Source organism: Plectropomus leopardus, chromosome 14 (genome assembly GCF_026936395.1).
Source record: "Plectropomus leopardus strain MGB_pleo_1.0 chromosome 14, ASM2693639v1, whole genome shotgun sequence".
Classification (NCBI taxonomy): Eukaryota; Metazoa; Chordata; class Actinopteri; order Perciformes; family Serranidae; genus Plectropomus; species Plectropomus leopardus.
Genome location: NC_142189.1, coordinates 6355444 through 6373116, shown reverse-complemented (window position 1 = coordinate 6373116; position 17673 = coordinate 6355444). Strand labels below are relative to the sequence as shown.

Here is a 17673-nt window from a genome sequence, read left to right as displayed (position 1 = left end):
TGAGTCGCAGTGTTGGAGATATCTGCCAATGAGATTTCTGCCTTCTCTCCAATATAATGAAACTAGATGGCACTTGACTTGTGGAGCTCAAAGTGCCCAAAAAAATACATTTGCATGACAAATGAGGATAGGACAATGTCGTGCTAGAAGACAAAAGAGAAATCTGCATAGGTGTGGATCAAAATAAGTTTTGGACATGTTTAATTTTATTGTTTTATGGAGATTTTCCTGCTTCATGTGAGTGTTTGATTGACATATGAGTCAAACCTGAACACAACTGTCCTCTTTATGCTTTACAGTTTTTGAATTTTGAGTCCAAACTGAGACACAAGTGATGACATTAGCACGGTTAGTTTTTCAAACATTGAGCCACAGAAGGCATTATGTAACTGTTTTCTCGTGCTGAGTTATATGATGAGTACACAGAACTTTACATGCAAAATTTGAGGAGCGCCACTTTATGCCAAAAAGTATGTGTTTTCAGTAGATTTATCTGTGCTGCAAAAAGCCCCCTTTTGCATATTTTCTGCCTGAAGTTCCATTAAAACTTTATGGGTCATCATTGTGACACAGAAACAGTTAATGATAGGTGAGGCTGCAGCGCACGTGTGCAGATACGGCTCAGACTGCCTAAATAACAAGTTTCATCTCTGAAATTAAGTGGCATTCCTCTTTAATCTGCGCCTATAATAAAAAATAAAAAAAAACGAGCTCTCAGCAGCAGATGAGCCCTCGACATCGTCGCTGTTGAGACCAAAAACATCCGTCGGTGAACCATGAGACAGCACATAGATTTGCCACCCTCCCTCCCTTCCAGCCATGCTGATAACTCATGATTAAGTCACTTCCAAAAGTACCTGCCCTTAAGCTTCAAAAACAAGACACGCTCCTGTCAGCATGCCAAAACTGAAACTAAAACATGCCCAAACACACCATCACAACAACCACTTCAACTTTTCACCTGGGAGTGGAAAATGAATGTTTGAAGGCATTAAACTTTTAATTTATACGCAACAGAAAGTTATCGATCAGAGAGAATTAAAATAGATTATAGCCCATGAGGTAATTTCACACTAAAATGAATGTTGGGCAAAAGGGGAGTTCCTGTAAAGCACCCAATGAGTCAACAGCAGACTAATCATAGTATTTAAAGGTGTGATTCTGGCAGACAAGATATGACAGAGTTCATCCAACGAGGCAGCAGCGGGCAGGACGCCTTCCCTGTTATTCACCGTTCAGCAGAGAAGAAACAGAGTCACTGACGGTAAATTTGACTCAATGAGTGACTGCAGGGACATGTCGGGAACAAGCCTCTGAGACAGGTTAATGGGAAAACGCCAAATCTATTCGAAAAAAAATACTTTTTCCAATGGTTTGTCTTCCCCTGAATGCAACAAAATGTCCAACAAGGTGAGTCAGAAAACTGTTTGGACACGCTAAAGTAAAAACTCATTACTGACATGTTCTGCCTCGTGGGCATCAAAAATCAACCTCGTTTTGATTGCTCAATAAGTGAGACACACCTTCATTCTGCAGAAACTGTAAACACAGTAAACAGCTAATGGACTTCTTGTGACTTGGAGATCTCATGCAGCAGAACTGCAAGTTAGACTGAAGTTTTAGGAGAAGCACTGAAGCAGCGGACATTGATGGGAGGTTAAGTACTTGTACTCGTCCTCAATGGTGAAAGTAAAAATGCTATGGTCTAAAAATGCTCCATTACAAGTGAAAGTCCTTGATTCATAATGTTACTCAAGAAAAAGTACATAAATATTATCAGCAAAATGTACCAAAAGTCAAATTATTCATTGTGAGAGGCGGAAGAGGTACGCAGATTATTTAAGAAATACTCTGTTACAAGTCCTGCATTCAAAATCGTACTCAAATAAAAGTAAAAAAAAATGTGTCAAAATATATTTAAAGCTTCAAAAGTAAAAGTACTCAGTATGCACAATGCCACATTTCATAACAATAACAATAATATTAATAATTATAATTATTATTAGTATTAGTAGTAGTAGTATTTAGGTATTTGTAGTATTTCCACATTATATTCATCTAATATTTGCATTTACTGCTTACTTTCCTGACTCAGATTCTCCATATGAAAACAACTCATTTTTGAAGATTAAAACTGTGGCTGTGGAGCTTTTTGACTTGTGATCCCTAACTGATGATGAATGTTTCGCTGGAGCCTCAGTGACAATTCAGAGATTTATGCATCGTTATCAGCTTCACAAAAGATTATTATTATCATTATTAAGCAGTTAAAACTAGCTCCACCTGGAGCAGCTACAACACTAAAATGCTGCTTAAACATTGATGCATCAGTCGTAACAATCTAATAATGTCATATATAATAATATATCACTCACCTTGTACATTTTTCTGCAGAATAAGAACTTTTACTTTTGATAATTTAAGTAGATTTTGCTTCTACCAGTCTGATATTTTTTTTTACTTAAGCAGGGTTTTGAATGACTCCACCTTTCACCTCATGAATGGAGTTCACATTGTGGGTTACATGAGGCAACATGCCGGCTGGATTCCAGCAATATGAACAGAAAATTTACAATGTATGCTGGCAGTAACGCTCCTAACTCTGTCCTGTGTATTTATATCTACAGCTGTTTTAGAAAAAACAATGATACTTCCAAAAGACAACATGCAGCAAAGTTAACTGATGTGTTTTTTTTTTTTTTTTAAAAAAAACACCTCTGAAATCTTTTCAGCCAAAAAGGGCAGAGAGACATTTTTTCCCTCATTCCATCCGATCCTCTTCAGCAGCCAACACCCAGGAAAGAGAAGACCTTTTAATGTCAATGCGCCCCTCCCTGCAGTCTGTTTTGGATGTAAGACAAGCTCCCGTCCTCGTGACTTCAAGGCATTCTTTAAAAATCAAGATACAGTCTGAGCCCACGAACCTCACAATTAGCTTTATTCACACAGGAGCGGAAAAAAACCCGTGTGTGTATTCAGGGCCTCACAATGAGCTGAGTCTGACAAAGAGAGGCTGACTGTGAGTCCGTGTGTTTATACAGGCATGTTTATATATGTGTAGGAGCATTAAAGATGGATAGATAAACAGACAGGAGACGTACCTGTGGGTGATACAGCGTCTGGTTCTCATCGTCACACCGCCGCCACAGCTCCGGCTGCATTCTCCATAAGGACCCCACGTGTCCCAGTGATCCACACTGGGCACCTGGACACAACACACCAGTTTAGGCACCCAACACAAAGTCAATAATCTCATTAAGTTAGTTGTTAGACTCAGAAACAGTGCTTGTTTTCGAGGTCAACAATGAACTCTGAAACCCAATTTTTGAGCCGACATGGATGAAAAATCATTCAAGAGAGATCAGAAAAATTAAAATCTGAACATCTATTGGGCAAACTCCATATGTTTGATGAAGCCTGGGGGTAAAAGCCAGGAAATTTTTAGCATCAAAACACATAATTTCCTCTATTTTATGCACTAATTAATGGTGGAAATGTTTCTTTTAAAGCAAAGGAAAAATAACACCAAATAACAATTCAAAACATAAAAATCTAAAGGAAAATCTAGAGAAAAAAACAAATAAAAAGTGGCATGGAAAAGTGCTTAAAAATCATAATAATTCTGTGAGATAAGATTAGATGGAAGGTGGAATTATGATTATTATAAATTTTCCCTTGCTTTTTTCTTTTTTAGCCACACATTTTCCCTAAATTTTAAAAAATAACTCTTGAAATATACTAATTTCTTGCAATTTGTGGAACATTTCTTGCCAAGCTGCTCATTGCCTTTTTTTCACATATTTATTTACCAATTTGCTCCAGATTTTAAGGTTGTGAAAGGCGACTAAATACAGCACAAGGAAGGTGATGTTGCTCGACGTTTCCGAGGGTTAAATAATCAATCAATGATCTTGTGTTTTTATCTCGTCTTGTCTTTTCTGGCTGCAGAACTACATTAGGCCTAAACCTCAAACTGTGTATAAACTGCACAGATTCAAATTTCCAAAAAGAAACCAACAAAAAACAAAACAACAGATGGGTGTCTCAGGTTTTAGCTTCCATTATTTGTTATTAATGTGTATTAGTTTTCAGTTTTATCCACTGGGAGTTTACCATGAGCGCTGGAGCCAGGAGCAGCTGAAGGATTACGAGAGGCAGGAGCATCTTCATTGTTCCCTGGAAGAGAGAAAAAAGAGAGGAGACACCCAGAGTTAGTCACTGTGACTAATGGAGATCATTACACATTGAGCAACTTTTTTCGGAAACAAGCCAGGGCAACAAGAGAAGAGGCTGTAAACGATGTGAGACACAGGCCAACACGCACACAAGAGGATTTATGAGGGCAGAGGGAGACTTCTTCTTATCTGATCCAACAAAAGAATAAAAAAACTAAAAAAAGACGACAGTCTGCACACATCGGCTCTGTTGCCCTGCAGCGTCTCCTGAAATATAGCCAGGTATATAAATCAGTTATGAATCAGTGCAGGTAGTAATGATTTTATTTAAGCAGATCATGAATGTAAACGGTGGTGAATGATTGAGCAGCGTGTTGTGTGGTTTGGTTTGCAGCCACCGACCTCAACAGATAATCAACAGCTGCATCTGTGGGTCTTGTTAGTGATGTTTAGATCTAAAAAAAACAAAAACGTTGTTGTAGATGTAAATTTAAGCTTTGGTTAGTTTGGTTAGTTTGAGTTCATGTAGAGGTTTTAGAGTGTGAAATATGAGTTTTTTGTTTTTATAATCTGTTTTTGTAATCTAGAGCTGAAATGATCAATTAATCAGATGATCTATGGAAAACAATGAGCAGCAATTTCGATCATTTATTCATTATTTATCATGTTTTTACACAATTATGTACAGATTTTTAGGCACTTTATTTCCTCAAATTGTTAAAAAAAATTGTACAGTTGCTGTAAATGAGAAAAAACACGTTATTATCCCAACTCTTCAAATACTGCTGTTTTGTCAGTTTATCTACATATCCTACATGGCGAACGGTATCCTTCTGCCTCAGTTCGGGACGTTCAGGGACGGTGTATCAGTTTACGCCCATTACATTCACTGTGTCTTTTCAAAATACACAGTTTCGGCTCATTACTTGCATGCAGTCTTTTTCAAAGTAAACATAGATCAACACTCTCTCATCGCTTGTCACATATCACCAATTTGTCATTTGACTTTCTCATATATTATGCACTAGGTATCCTCCTGCCTCTGCTGTCAATGTTACGGGACACCCGCTGACACACCAACAAAAGTACTTATTTAAGTTTTTTATGTATTCCTTTATTATTTAATTTTGTCACTGAATTTCTAAATAAAAGTTGCTTGGAACTTGCTGTATATGACATTGAAAGTTTCAGTTTTGATTAAACATTTGCTAAAGACATTTAAACAAAGTTTTGTGTTGGAGTTTGTTAAATTCCAAATTCTAAAAATTGAGAGAAATATTTTTATTTTCATTGTAAATGCATATCGGTTCCAAATGTCGGTTATTATCCCATTAAGTACAAATAATCGGTAATGAAAAACCAATATCGGTCAACCCGTAACCTGATTGTTACTGACACAATGTCACTTCATCGACGTACATCATGTGACAAACGTCTCCGCCGTAACGTGCTACACATACTAGCACACTACATTGTTATGAAAATAATAAACCATAAGCACTGACTTTGGTTTCATACAGGAAACATACAGCTTGTGTCCCAGGTGAAAGTCCACCGTTTGTTTGACTCATCCACCTCCACTCCTGTCCGCCCTACATGGACTTTCCCTCTCCAGCTCACTGACAAAACAGCTGTATTTGGCGAGATGGGAGAGATAAAGGGCTGGAAAGAAATCTCCTCACCAGAGGTATGCCCCCAGACCCCCCTATACTTAGGCTGAGCCCCAAAAGTTTACAACATCTGGCTCCGCCCCCTGCTTTTTGTGAGACCTCCAGCACTTTAAACAGCAGCCTTATCATTCCTCTCTGCTGTCTCATCACTTAATTACTTAACTGGGCTAAAAATGTCTCCTTTGTTGCATGTGGAGAGGCTGTTTGTTTGTTTTTTCCAGGGCAAACGGAGGGTTTCTTGCCCCCCAGAGAGGGAGAGAGAGAGGGAGAGAGAGAGAGAGGGGAGGGGGGTCGCCTGGAGCTGCCAAACCACCTCTGACCCTGTCTGCCAGGACAATGAAATGCCCCGGCAGTGAGGACAGTTACATGCTGCAGCCGTGAACGCCTCACAGGCAACAAGTCAGAGGGATGGTTCATGTCAGAGAGGAGACAGGCAGCCAGCATGACTGATCAAACACTGACTGTAACTAACGCCCGGAGATGAGTAACTTAAAGGTGTAATCGTCCCTGAGTGGTGGTGGTAATCATCTTTCTGGAGCAACAGCATTCATTCACATCTCAATAACTCTGTACACTAAAAAAGTAGTCCCCCCAAACTGATGACTCCATATAGATGTATAGTATTAGATTGGGATACATGCCATTACAGGTTACAGGAGCCGGGGTAACGTCTTTATATTGTTTGTTTTGGCTGACCAAAACCAAAGGAAATTCAATAAACAAGAGTATAAAACAAAGAAAAGCAGCAAATCTCTTAATTTGAGAAACTTTTGAGAATCATTTTTGGAAACATTTTTGCTTGATAATTATGTCAAATGAAAACTGAATGCAAAGATTTCTGTAAAATACTGTAGCCTAATTCAATAACAGACCTTTAAAGTCCAATTTGTAAGATTTAAGGGGATTTAGTGGCAATGCAGCTGTGAGGACTGCAGATTGCAACCAGCTGAAACTTCTCCCAATTATAATTCCTTCAGTGCTCAGGAGGTTTTTACTGGGAGCTGCAGTTTCACGTTACAAATTAGTCTTTTTCAGCGCTTTTTAGCAGACGTTCAGGAGATTTTAACCAGAATCCAAATTATGGGCAAAGGTCTACGGTCAGTTTAAACAGAAGAAAACACTGAATAAAACAGTTTCACATTAAAAAATCTGTGGGGTTTTTTTTCGGCTCTCACCAGAGAGCTGTTAACAGCGACCACTGTAAAAGCTATTGGCTCTATCTGGAGTCAGTGTTTGGTTTGTCCATTCTGGGCTACTGTCGAAACATGGTGGTCTCCACAGAAAAGGACCCGCTTCTGATGTAGATGTAAACAAAAACACAACGATTCTTATTTTAAGGTGATTATACACAAAATAAAACATGTGTATTATATTACATTTCTGCCACTACATCCCTTTGAAATCCTACACACTGGAGCTTAAACTGTAAGGAGTGATAAAAAATGAGGGGCCCATACTTTAGTTAAGATACAAATCAGTGCTTTGCAGTGAAACTCTTCAACTCAAGTGCCATTAAAAGACACTACAAACCTACTGAACTTATACTGCAAACATGTTAAAATCAGCACATACTTTGAATACATAAAGTAAACATTAAAGACAGTCGTGCTAAGCAACAAAACCCAATCAAAGACACCAGCTAATCACATTTAAGAGGCTGAAAACAGCAAATGTTTGGCTTTTTTGCCAAATAAAAGATGATTAATCACCCATAAAAATGTTTCTATCCTCTCAGAGCACAAGTACAACCAACCCTTAAAACACTCCTGAATCACTCATTTCTTATTGTACCAACTCATAAAGCCTTTAAGCTTTAGGCAGTATGAGCTTTTATCCAACCAAATTAACAATTATTACTGGGCTGTCAATGAGGGCAAGCAGTGTCTTGTGTTCTGCAGACTGGCACCTGGTCAGTTTAGAGAATCGTCACTGAGAAATTATCATATTTCTGAAAAGAAATTCACCATGAAAGTGAAAGTATTGTGTGACCCCTTATGGTTCCACATTTTGGTTTATTGTTCTTTTATTAAACATTAAGGCATATTTTACCCTCTGTGGCATCTCTGTTTTGCGTGATATCCATTTCTTAACATTATTAAGTATTTCTCTATGTGAACTATAATGAAGTAAATCTGTAAAACAGGCTTTCTCCCAGATTTAAAGTTATTTTTCATCCCATCTAATGAATGTTTCCTTTCACCAAAGACATGAAAAAGAGGAGTTTTCCTTTTTAAAAAGTGTCAATTAAAAAGTAACCGCACATGGAGAAAGCTCCGCGAAATAATGTGGCTACTCACCCTGTTTGGTGGCCTTAAACGCGGTTTCTTGGAGTCCAAAACCGCCGGTGGATCCTCTCGGAGGACCGTGCAGGGCGCAGCAGGACTGACAGCTGGTTTCTCTCCGGGAGCTTTGACTTGAAGTTTCTTCTGTAACGAGCCGCAGCGTCCTGGATATATGAGGAGGGTTATCTGGCTGCGGCCCTTTGTGTCTCTCTCCCTCCTGTCTCTCTCTCTCTCTATCTGTCTTGCGCCCAACAGGGAACCGACCAGGAGAAGAAGAAGAGAAAGTCCTGTCTGCTGAACCTCCTCCGCGGCGTCATCAGCGCGCTTCTCAGCCCGCAGCTCCTCCACCTCCTGATGAGGACCCTCTGCGCGCAGCCTGTAATTTCAGCCTGTAAAAATAAGAGTTAATCAGCGTTTGTTGTATAGGGTCCCCATGAGCATAGCTATATCCACCGTGGGGTTTATTCCCTCTTTGCTATATGTCATTACCATGCTCTATACTGTACATGTAATACCAGGGTACTCACCCAGACTCATCTCCCGTTTGAGTTTTGGCTTTAATGCAAAACTCAGGGTTATAATTTTTTAGCCAAAAATGGCCCCCAAATGTTACCTTTTTTAAAACAGAGGAGCTCACTGGATTGTATGTTTGGTAGGACCCAATATGAAGATTTAACCCTGTGTTTTGTTGACATATTACTTCCTCGTTGTTCAGGCTCTGAGCCTGGTGGAGAAGTTTTTTTGTTTTGTTTTGCAGGTTTTTGGTCATAAATCAACCAAGAAAAAAAAATTGGTGTAATTTTTCTATTTCTTCTACAGCAATCCTCTGTGCAGTTACTCAAATGTGCAATATTCTTTCAATTCTTGAATGTAGGCTATATTTAACACTTTGATACCTGAGAAAATTGGCTTGATTTTTTTCAAAAACATGGCAAGAGGGTGATGAGCAACTCCACAGGAAGCAGCCAAAAAATAGTAAGAAAAAAAAAACAAGAAAAATGACCTCACGAAAGTGATAAAACACACACACACACACACACACACACACACACACACACACACACACACATACATATATATATACATATATATATATATATATATATATTTAAATGAATGAAATATAATTATTTAATTCATTACTTCCCCAGCTCATTTTAAGTTAATTTCCTTGCAACCTTTTTTTTTTTTTTGCAGTTTGCGGGACTTTTTTTTTTTGCAAAGTTGCTTTTTATGGGGTTTTTGAGAGAAATTAAATACATTTTTTAATGTTTCAGAGGGGAATGTAAGTGAAAGGTCTCTGAATGTAGCACAAGAAAACTGAGGACAATCCAGCTGTTGAAGGGTTAACATGTTGTTAACACACTCTATATATTCTTATTGCTATTCTTGCTTATGTATATCTTGTTCACTGTTGTAGCTTTGCACACACATATTTATATTTTTATATTTTTTAACTGACATACTAGTTTTATATATTGCATAGCAGCATGAGGCAGTTTTATATTTTACACACTTTACACTCTCAGCACGTTATCCATATTATAATTTAAATATTCACAGGTTAGAGCTTATTGTCTTTTAGTGTGTTTCTTACATTTATATTTTTACATTTACATACTCAGTATATTAACATACTTTATTTTAAATATTTGAATACTTACATACAGTGATAATTGCTTACTCTAATTGTATTTCTATTTTGTATTTTATATACTTGTGCTGGTACTTATTTCTACTTGCAATAATCCTCTGTCCTGGAATCAAAGGGACTGTAACGAACCACAGTTTCCCCCTCAGGGATCAATAAAATGTTTCTGGTTTTGATTCTTGTTTGTTTTGACTCTAAATCATAGATAAACTCTGAATACACGACTCCTTTAAATCAGTACATAAAATTGATCTTTAATTTTGCGTTGTCAATATTTCACAAAAAAATCTCAAGTGAACAAATGTACTCTGTAGAATCTGACAATGTAATTGCTATGTAATCCTTAACATGTTAAAACTGCGTGAGAACAACATAGAAAACTAATTATATTTCAAGTTTTAGAGAGGAAACCACCACTGCCACTGCTAAAGCTGTGTTTAAACATCTGCCAGTATATGTTTTACCCCTCCTCTCTTCTCTTTTGGGGGGTGAGGTTTTTCTTAACAACCCAACTAGATTCTAAAAACAAAACACCCCAAACTACTGAAATTATGCAGCATTGTGTAATTGTGGGATCATATAAAAAAGCAAACACCTCTTGGGTGTAATCTACGTTTGTCTTGAGCCAGCTTTCTAGAGTTTCAGTCATTCATTCAGAAAAGGGTGTGTGAAGCAGCTAGAGAGTCACGGTGGCTCCGAGGTTTTTTTTTTTCGTCACATGAAGAAACCAAAGAAAAACAGTTTTAACGCCAAATATGCCACCAAAGCCCACTCAAGCCACAAGTTTGTTTATCTGGTTACACTGCAGGATCGTTCCCCGTGTTTAGGCCAGACTCAATGACTCACAGGTTTAAGTACATATTTAAAATCACAGGTAACCATAACCTTTGTACAGGGACGGAAAGTCCAAACCAAAATGTAAACTGGGGATCTACTCAGCCCTTTATGAGTCAGAACGCCACTTAAATTCAATGGACCATCAAACACAAATTGAGATACCTTTGAAAGTCTCATCTTAACCTTCTCATAGAGAAACTCCACGATTTATAGCTCCCAAAAACCCACAGTGTCCATCCAGTTTATCTTAACAGCTTATGAAGCATAATCCAAGTGGTTTGTAGCACATGTGCAATATTTACCGCATGTACTTTCTGTACTGCACAATCATACTCTGATTCAAACCCTGTCACCACAATAAAACAAAGGATTTTACATTTCTGCAAACCACGGATGTTACATTTGTATGTTTCATATGTATGATGTAGTTGAGATTCTCATCGGGAGGACGAGGAAGTCGATGGCGTGACACCTACTGGATGGCTACAGCGAACCACGGTTTGAGACCAACAAACGTGGGTGTTTTTTAGAATTCAGGATACTTCCAGCCGAATTTAAGCAGTGAAAGTGGGTATCTTTAAAACCAGAGTTCAGGGTTTTTCCAGCCATGTTCTTAGTGTCAAAAGCAGACTCTTTTTAACAAGAGTTTGGGATATTTTCAGCCTTTTGTATCGTGACAAAAGCTTTTTTTTGTTTGTTTGTTTTTTGACTAGAGATCGGGACATTTTCAGCTGTATTTGTGGTGACAAAAGCGTGCATTTATCAAACAGTTCAGGACATGTACAGTTCTGCTTGTAGCAACAAAAAAATTGGTATTTTTTAACTACTGTTCAGGACATCTTGAGCTGTGTTTATAATGACAAAATTGGGTAAATTTTCAATCAAAGTTTTAGACATTTCCAGCTGTTTTTGAAGTGATAAAATTTAGTGTTTGTAGCAAAAAAGTAGGTATTTTCTTATCGACAGATTTGGACATCTCCAGTGCTGTTTGTAGTGACAAAAGCAGTTTTTTTTAACAGCAGTTTGGGGCATTTCCAAAGCTGTAGCAACAAAAGTTGGTGTTTTTTATGACAGTTTGTCAACATGTTTTTTTTTTAATTCCACAACCCTACTAACCAAGTGTTTTTGGGCCTAAAGCTAACCAGCAGTATATCACAGTATAACATATACACTTAATATAAAACATATAAATGTAACATATCTGTGGCTTGCAGAAATGTACACTGCCAACATTTATTCTTCAGTTTGGGTTGTTTCATTACTAGTATGATGCAGTAGAGAAGTACTGCAATTCTATACTCAAGTACAAGCAGTTATATCACACTGTAATACTACACTGTTACAAGTCCTGCATGTTAAATCACACAAGTATTGTTAGCAAAATGGCTTTTAATCATCAGAAGTAAAAGTACTTGTGGATGCATTTTAATGTTGTAGGTTGTAGCAGAGATACTTTTTAGTGTTTTATATACTGTATAGTAGTTTAATCTCTAACAATGCATCATATTTTATCAGCCAACAGTTTTTTACCTTTTAAAGTAGAGAAATGTGGTGGAGCAAAAAGTACAAAATTTACATATGACCTGTGGTAAAGAGGTGTTAAATGTAAATACTCAAGTAAAGTTCAAGTATATCAGATTTGTACATAAGTACAGTGCGCAGTATATAATGCAGTAAATATTAGACTTCTTACAGAAACGTGCAGGAGGTTAAATGCCTCTTGGACTTAAAAAAAAAGACCTAATTGTTGTAAAATTTAGAAGTAAATAAGGCTAATTCATGTATTTGATGGTAAAACAAACTTAACCTTTACTTTGTTTTCTGACTCCTGTTGGTGAATCGACAACAAACAGTTGAACTTGAGGTGAGACTGTTTTGTGCTGTTTCCAAGGTCAAAAATAAACACTGGACTATGATCTTTAGAGCCAAAATGGATGAAAAGCTCTTAAAATGCCCTGTATATATATATATAAAAAAGATTAAAAGCCCCGGGGCAGCAAATAAACAGACTTTAAAGTACTTTTTTTCCCTTTTTCTTGAAAATATTTGAATTCTTAAATATTTAGATAGTTACGTTTGTTTGGAGGGTAAAGCAACACATATTTGAAACAGCACTGGAGGTGATTCAGATTCAAAAAAGCACATTTAATGATGGGTTCAGCTTCAATAAACATCAAACCGTAGTCGTCATAATCATCACAAATGTACATGAATCGAAAAGCCTCCGACACGAGTGGCTGCCAGACTCAGAAGTCTGCGGAGGATTTGCAGGGCTTAACTTTATTGGAGTACATGAATAACACACTATGTACTGTGACCAAGAGTGGAGGGAGGCACCTTCAAGTCTCACAAGGTTGAGGTTTGAGAGGGATAATCAGGTATTTTTAGCACTTTGACTGTACAAACACCAAAAATAGGTGACCACCCACTTCTCCCGGGTGCTGGACAACTAAAAATAATATCATCAAATAAAATCTTTACAGGGGCAGCGCAGCTTGACCTCCAGGCATGCTGTTGTTTTAATTTTAGAAATCTAATGCGCACAATGCCTTATGCACAATCACTGCAGAAAACCCCCCGTTTCAACCAGAGTCCACATTTTCCACATCCACATGTCAGAGAGACCTCCAGTTTTGATTCCTGGTCATTAAGTCTAGCCATAGCTTTAAAAGGAGGCCTACGCCACAGGATTTAAGTTAACATTCAAATTACTAAGCTTAAAATCCATCCCCTCTGGACCTAAAATGTACACATACGCAGACAGGAAGAAAAAAAAGACTTTCTGTATGTTAAAGAAAACAGCTGTGCCCAGTTTAGCCTCCATGCCCACCCAGTATTTAGAAATCTTCTGCATCAAGCTGTTCTTTCCATCTGCCTTGTCCAGTGTTGTTTTCCTCCAGTGTACGCCGAAGACGCACCGTTCACGTTTTCGTCGTCCTCCTGGGCCTTCAGAGCTGCCGGCTGAGCTTCTGCGCCTGCCTCTCCTTCGCGTTGAAGGCATATTTTGTGTCCTGTAGCTGGTCTATAATCTCCTTGGCCTCCTTCATCTCCACGGCGAGCTGGTTGTACTTCTCCACCAGCTCCTGGTTCTCTCTGCGGAGCTCCACCACCAGCTGGCTCAGCTCCTCGCTCTGCTTCCCGCAGTGCACCTTCAGCTGCTCCATCTCCGAGAGCGTCTCCTCCATGCGCTTCACCAGGCTCTCCAGCTTGTCCTTAGACATCTCTCAGATGTTTTTTATTCACCTTTCACAGGGTTTTTTGTTTCTTTGTGTGCAAGCTTCTGCTCCTCTCGTCTTCGCTGTTGAGCGTCTGTGTTTGTTGCCAGCGATTATTAAAGTCTAATCCTCAATTCCTTACATGGCTCACATGGAGCAGGCGGCCCTCCCTGTGCAGTAATCCCCTTAGCAGAGCTATCCTGGGAAACCTGTAACGCACACACAGGTGAGACACACAGTCACACCGTCTCCTGCTTAAGTCCACTCCACACAGAGGACGACAGTGATTGACAGGTTACCTCACTTCACTCTGTACACTCTTAAAAATAAAGGTGCTGACTACAGGGCTGTCAAATGATTATTTTTTTTCGCTTTTAATCGTATTTTAATCACATTTTCATTTCAGTTATTTTGCATTAAGTCCATATTGACAAGGTTGATTAGGACTCAAATGACAATTTGATTTGAATCTTTCATATCCCAATACCCCAATCCAGGGGGTTCTTTCGAGAACCAATTAATATTTCAAGGGTTTCATCTAGAACCCATCCAGGGGGATCTATGGAGAAGCCTTTCATATTTCAAGAGGGGCACTCAAAATAAAAATTGACTACATATCTTCATCTCATTCCTCTCTCCAACTGTTTGTGGTTTTAGGTCTAAAGAGAACGCTTACAAAAAAAAAACCTTTCTGGAAAAAAGGGTTCTTCAGAAGCAAAAGGTTCAGGATGAACCCTTTTGGAAGCGTTATTTCTCAGAGTGAAGTCTCCTCATTTGTCAGTAAAAAGTCTTAAAGGTTCTCAAAGGAACGTGACGTCCGATTTAACGTCTGCAAACAATCACAAACAGAAGATCCACATTTCTCTCAATGGGGATTCCTCATCGGTGAGAACGTCTTGAAGGGTTAATCTTTTCTGGGAAAGACGCCCAAATGGCTTCACGGCGTAACCTAATCTGAACAGGACAGGTGTCTGGAGTCGATGCAGGAGAAGTCTTATGGAATTAACTCTGTCGCCGTTCGCCAGCCGGGCCGCAGCGCTCACATGCCAGAAGGAGGCCTCGCTGAGGGCTTGTTAGGTAAGTCACAGTATGAGGCTAAACATTCTGGGTGAACTGCCATACTGTGCCACTGTCCCGGCCCGCAGGCCAAACCGTCCCCATGGTGACAGCTAATGCGTCCAGCCAGCACTCCGGGCGGCGTGCCAACAGCGCCCGTCAGCCAGTTGGCATCGAGGGACGGCGAGCGCGGGATACCAGCGCATCAGCACGCCGAGGAATTTCCACAATGTTCCCACCGTCTGCAGAGATGCTTTGCGTCAATTCACCGGAGTGTCCGCTGACACGGAGCAGCGAATGATGCAGGAGAGATGACAGTAATTTGTCAAATGTGTTGAAGTAAAAAGCAGCACACAGAGGTGTCGCCCCTGACCTTTGACCTCTGAGTGGAGGGAGCAAATTAAAAGTGCAGTTTTACAGAAATAAAATCTCACATCATTTATGCAGGTTTTTGTTGCATAACAACTGTGCAGTGGCAAATGTAAATAAATGCATTTACTTGAGTACTGCATTTATATACACTTTGAGGTACTTGTACTTCACTTGAGCATTTACATTTTTTGCTACTTTATAGCCCTACTCCAGGTATGTCATGGTGGTCTGTCTTTCAAAATACATTATATGTGGTCTGCCCGCAGTAGTGGAATGTAACTACGTACATTTACTCAAGTACTACACTTGAGTACAAATGTGAGGCAGTTTTACTTCACTTAAGTCTGCTCTTTTCATTCCACTTTATACTTTTACTCTACTACATTTCAGAGAAAAAATATTGTAGTTTACTTTACTACCTTTATCTGAAAGCTTAAGTAACTAGTTACTTTTCAAATTCATATTTTTGCATCAAAAGCATAAGAAAAGTTTATAAAATATTATGTCTTGTTGTAAGTCAAACTATTCAGCAGTCAATACAAGTACAGATGAAACAATTACTCCATCAATCAGTTACACAACTGACAGAATATAAAAATGGTTATTTACATTTTAGCCATTTTCCAATTTATTTTAAATAATCTTATTTATTTATTTATTAATTCTTTTTAATTTGGCTTCAGACAGTTAGAAAATCATACTTATAAAATTATTTAACCATATATATTTGATAATGGATATCAGGTTAGGCTAAGTTCACATACATATAACATATGTTTCTTGAAGTGACTCAAAATGTGCTTTACCAAACGGTTCAGCAGGCTGTTTACAATATTATCAATTATTAAATATTCACAAATTAAAATTAGCTCTATCTGCAACATTTTGGTGCTGTTTGCAAGTATCAGTGATAATAATCCAATCACATAACACGCATAATGATAAAACTGAAGAAAGCCCCACTCTGTCTAATAATGAGTACTTTTACTCTTTTTCTGCTACTGCACATTTACGTTACTGGGATTTTGAATGCAGAACTTGCACACACGATGGAGTACTTTTACACTGTTGTCTGGTACATAAGAAAATTATCTTCTTTTAGCACTGACTACATGACAAAAAAAGCCAGGATGGACATGCATGCACTTACTGATGTTTTGGTTGTGACAGCCAGCACCGCCATGCTAACTCAGAAGTACTGCATTTAGTTTTCGTATAGTCTGGTGTTTGTCTCAGCTTCCCTCTAACATGCTCTCTAAAAACACTAAACTAAACTGCTTTACATTTAGAGACATTTCCAACACCTTTCGGGTTATTTGGCTTGCTTTACTCACAGTTGTGGTGACTTGTTTGGCTCTTCAGGCCGGTTTGAGGCCCAGAGGCTCGCGCTGTTCATCCAAAATAAATCAATGTTGCTCCAACTCATGTTCAACAAAAACAAACCGGCCTCAAACATAATCAAAACCAAAATTAAATCAAAAGAAGCAACTCGGATAAATCAATAAATAAACTCAAACTATCTAGATGTTAGACATTTGAGGACTGTCGTTTGTGTCTTCCGGCTTCAACTGCGCACACCTGTCTCTGTTAATTGGCTGGAGCATTGTGGGAATTGTAGTCCTATAGCTTTCAAAGGCCTACAGGCTGCACCATTGGATGGAAATACTCCTGTATGTATTTACACAAAGGGAATATTGTCCAGTATTATTATTTTTTGTTAACTCCTTATTAAGGTCATTTTGCTTTTTGCTTGACTATGTTTTTTTAAAAAAATGTATTTATGTATTTTGTTTGTGCTTATTTTCTACTTTCTAGGCCATTTCTTAAATCGCTCATTTCCTTCTTCCCATTTTTTTAAAAAAAGAAATCCAGCAAATTTCCTTAGGTTTCAAAGGGTTAATCATGCAGCAGCCTACTAAGTTTTTTTTTTTTTTTAAATAATTTTTGGCTCAAAACGCATAAGCATTTACAGTTTTTTACTGTAGTTTGGAACAACGGTAGCTTACATTATGGTTAGAATTATGTCATATTTTAAAAACAATTTGCTACAGGGTAAAGGCCCTCTGAGCATGTTAAGTCCTCATAACTTTCAATCTATACATGCATCCTGCTTTTTAGAAGTTTGCCTTTAATGCTGCATAACATACATCTGGGAACTTGATCATTTCCGACCTGCTTCCAGAAAACGTTCAGAGGAATGACGCTCAAAGTGAGAGATTTCCTGTTTGTGAACTTGACGCAAATCCATCGACCTCAAACTCATGAAGATGTCTGACGTCACACAAAAATGGCAGCACCACATTGCATATGTTAAACCATCAACTGAAAGGCAACATAAAGTATATTTGCCTGTATTTTCTTATCATGTAATAAAACCTGTTCTGGGTGGAAATTTATGTCAAAATATGTACCCAA

At 38.3% G+C, this 17673-nt stretch overlaps 1 protein-coding gene across 2 annotated transcripts in view; it reads right to left on the bottom strand.

Annotated features, from left to right (window-relative positions):
- Window positions 1–16855, bottom strand: part of paplna (papilin a, proteoglycan-like sulfated glycoprotein) — a 39095-nt gene extending 22240 nt beyond the window's left edge. For both annotated transcript variants that reach the window (XM_088087391.1, XM_088087392.1), the window contains exons 1-4: window positions 16593–16855; window positions 8143–8516; window positions 4114–4176; window positions 3102–3205 (exon numbers count right to left, since the gene is read on the bottom strand). In XM_088087391.1, the coding sequence (XP_087943517.1) occupies window positions 3102–3205; window positions 4114–4170 (161 nt within the window). In that variant the 5' untranslated portion in view covers window positions 4171–4176; window positions 8143–8516; window positions 16593–16855. The remainder of the gene's footprint in view (window positions 1–3101; window positions 3206–4113; window positions 4177–8142; window positions 8517–16592) is intronic.
- Between the last annotated feature and the right edge of the window lie 818 nt (window positions 16856–17673).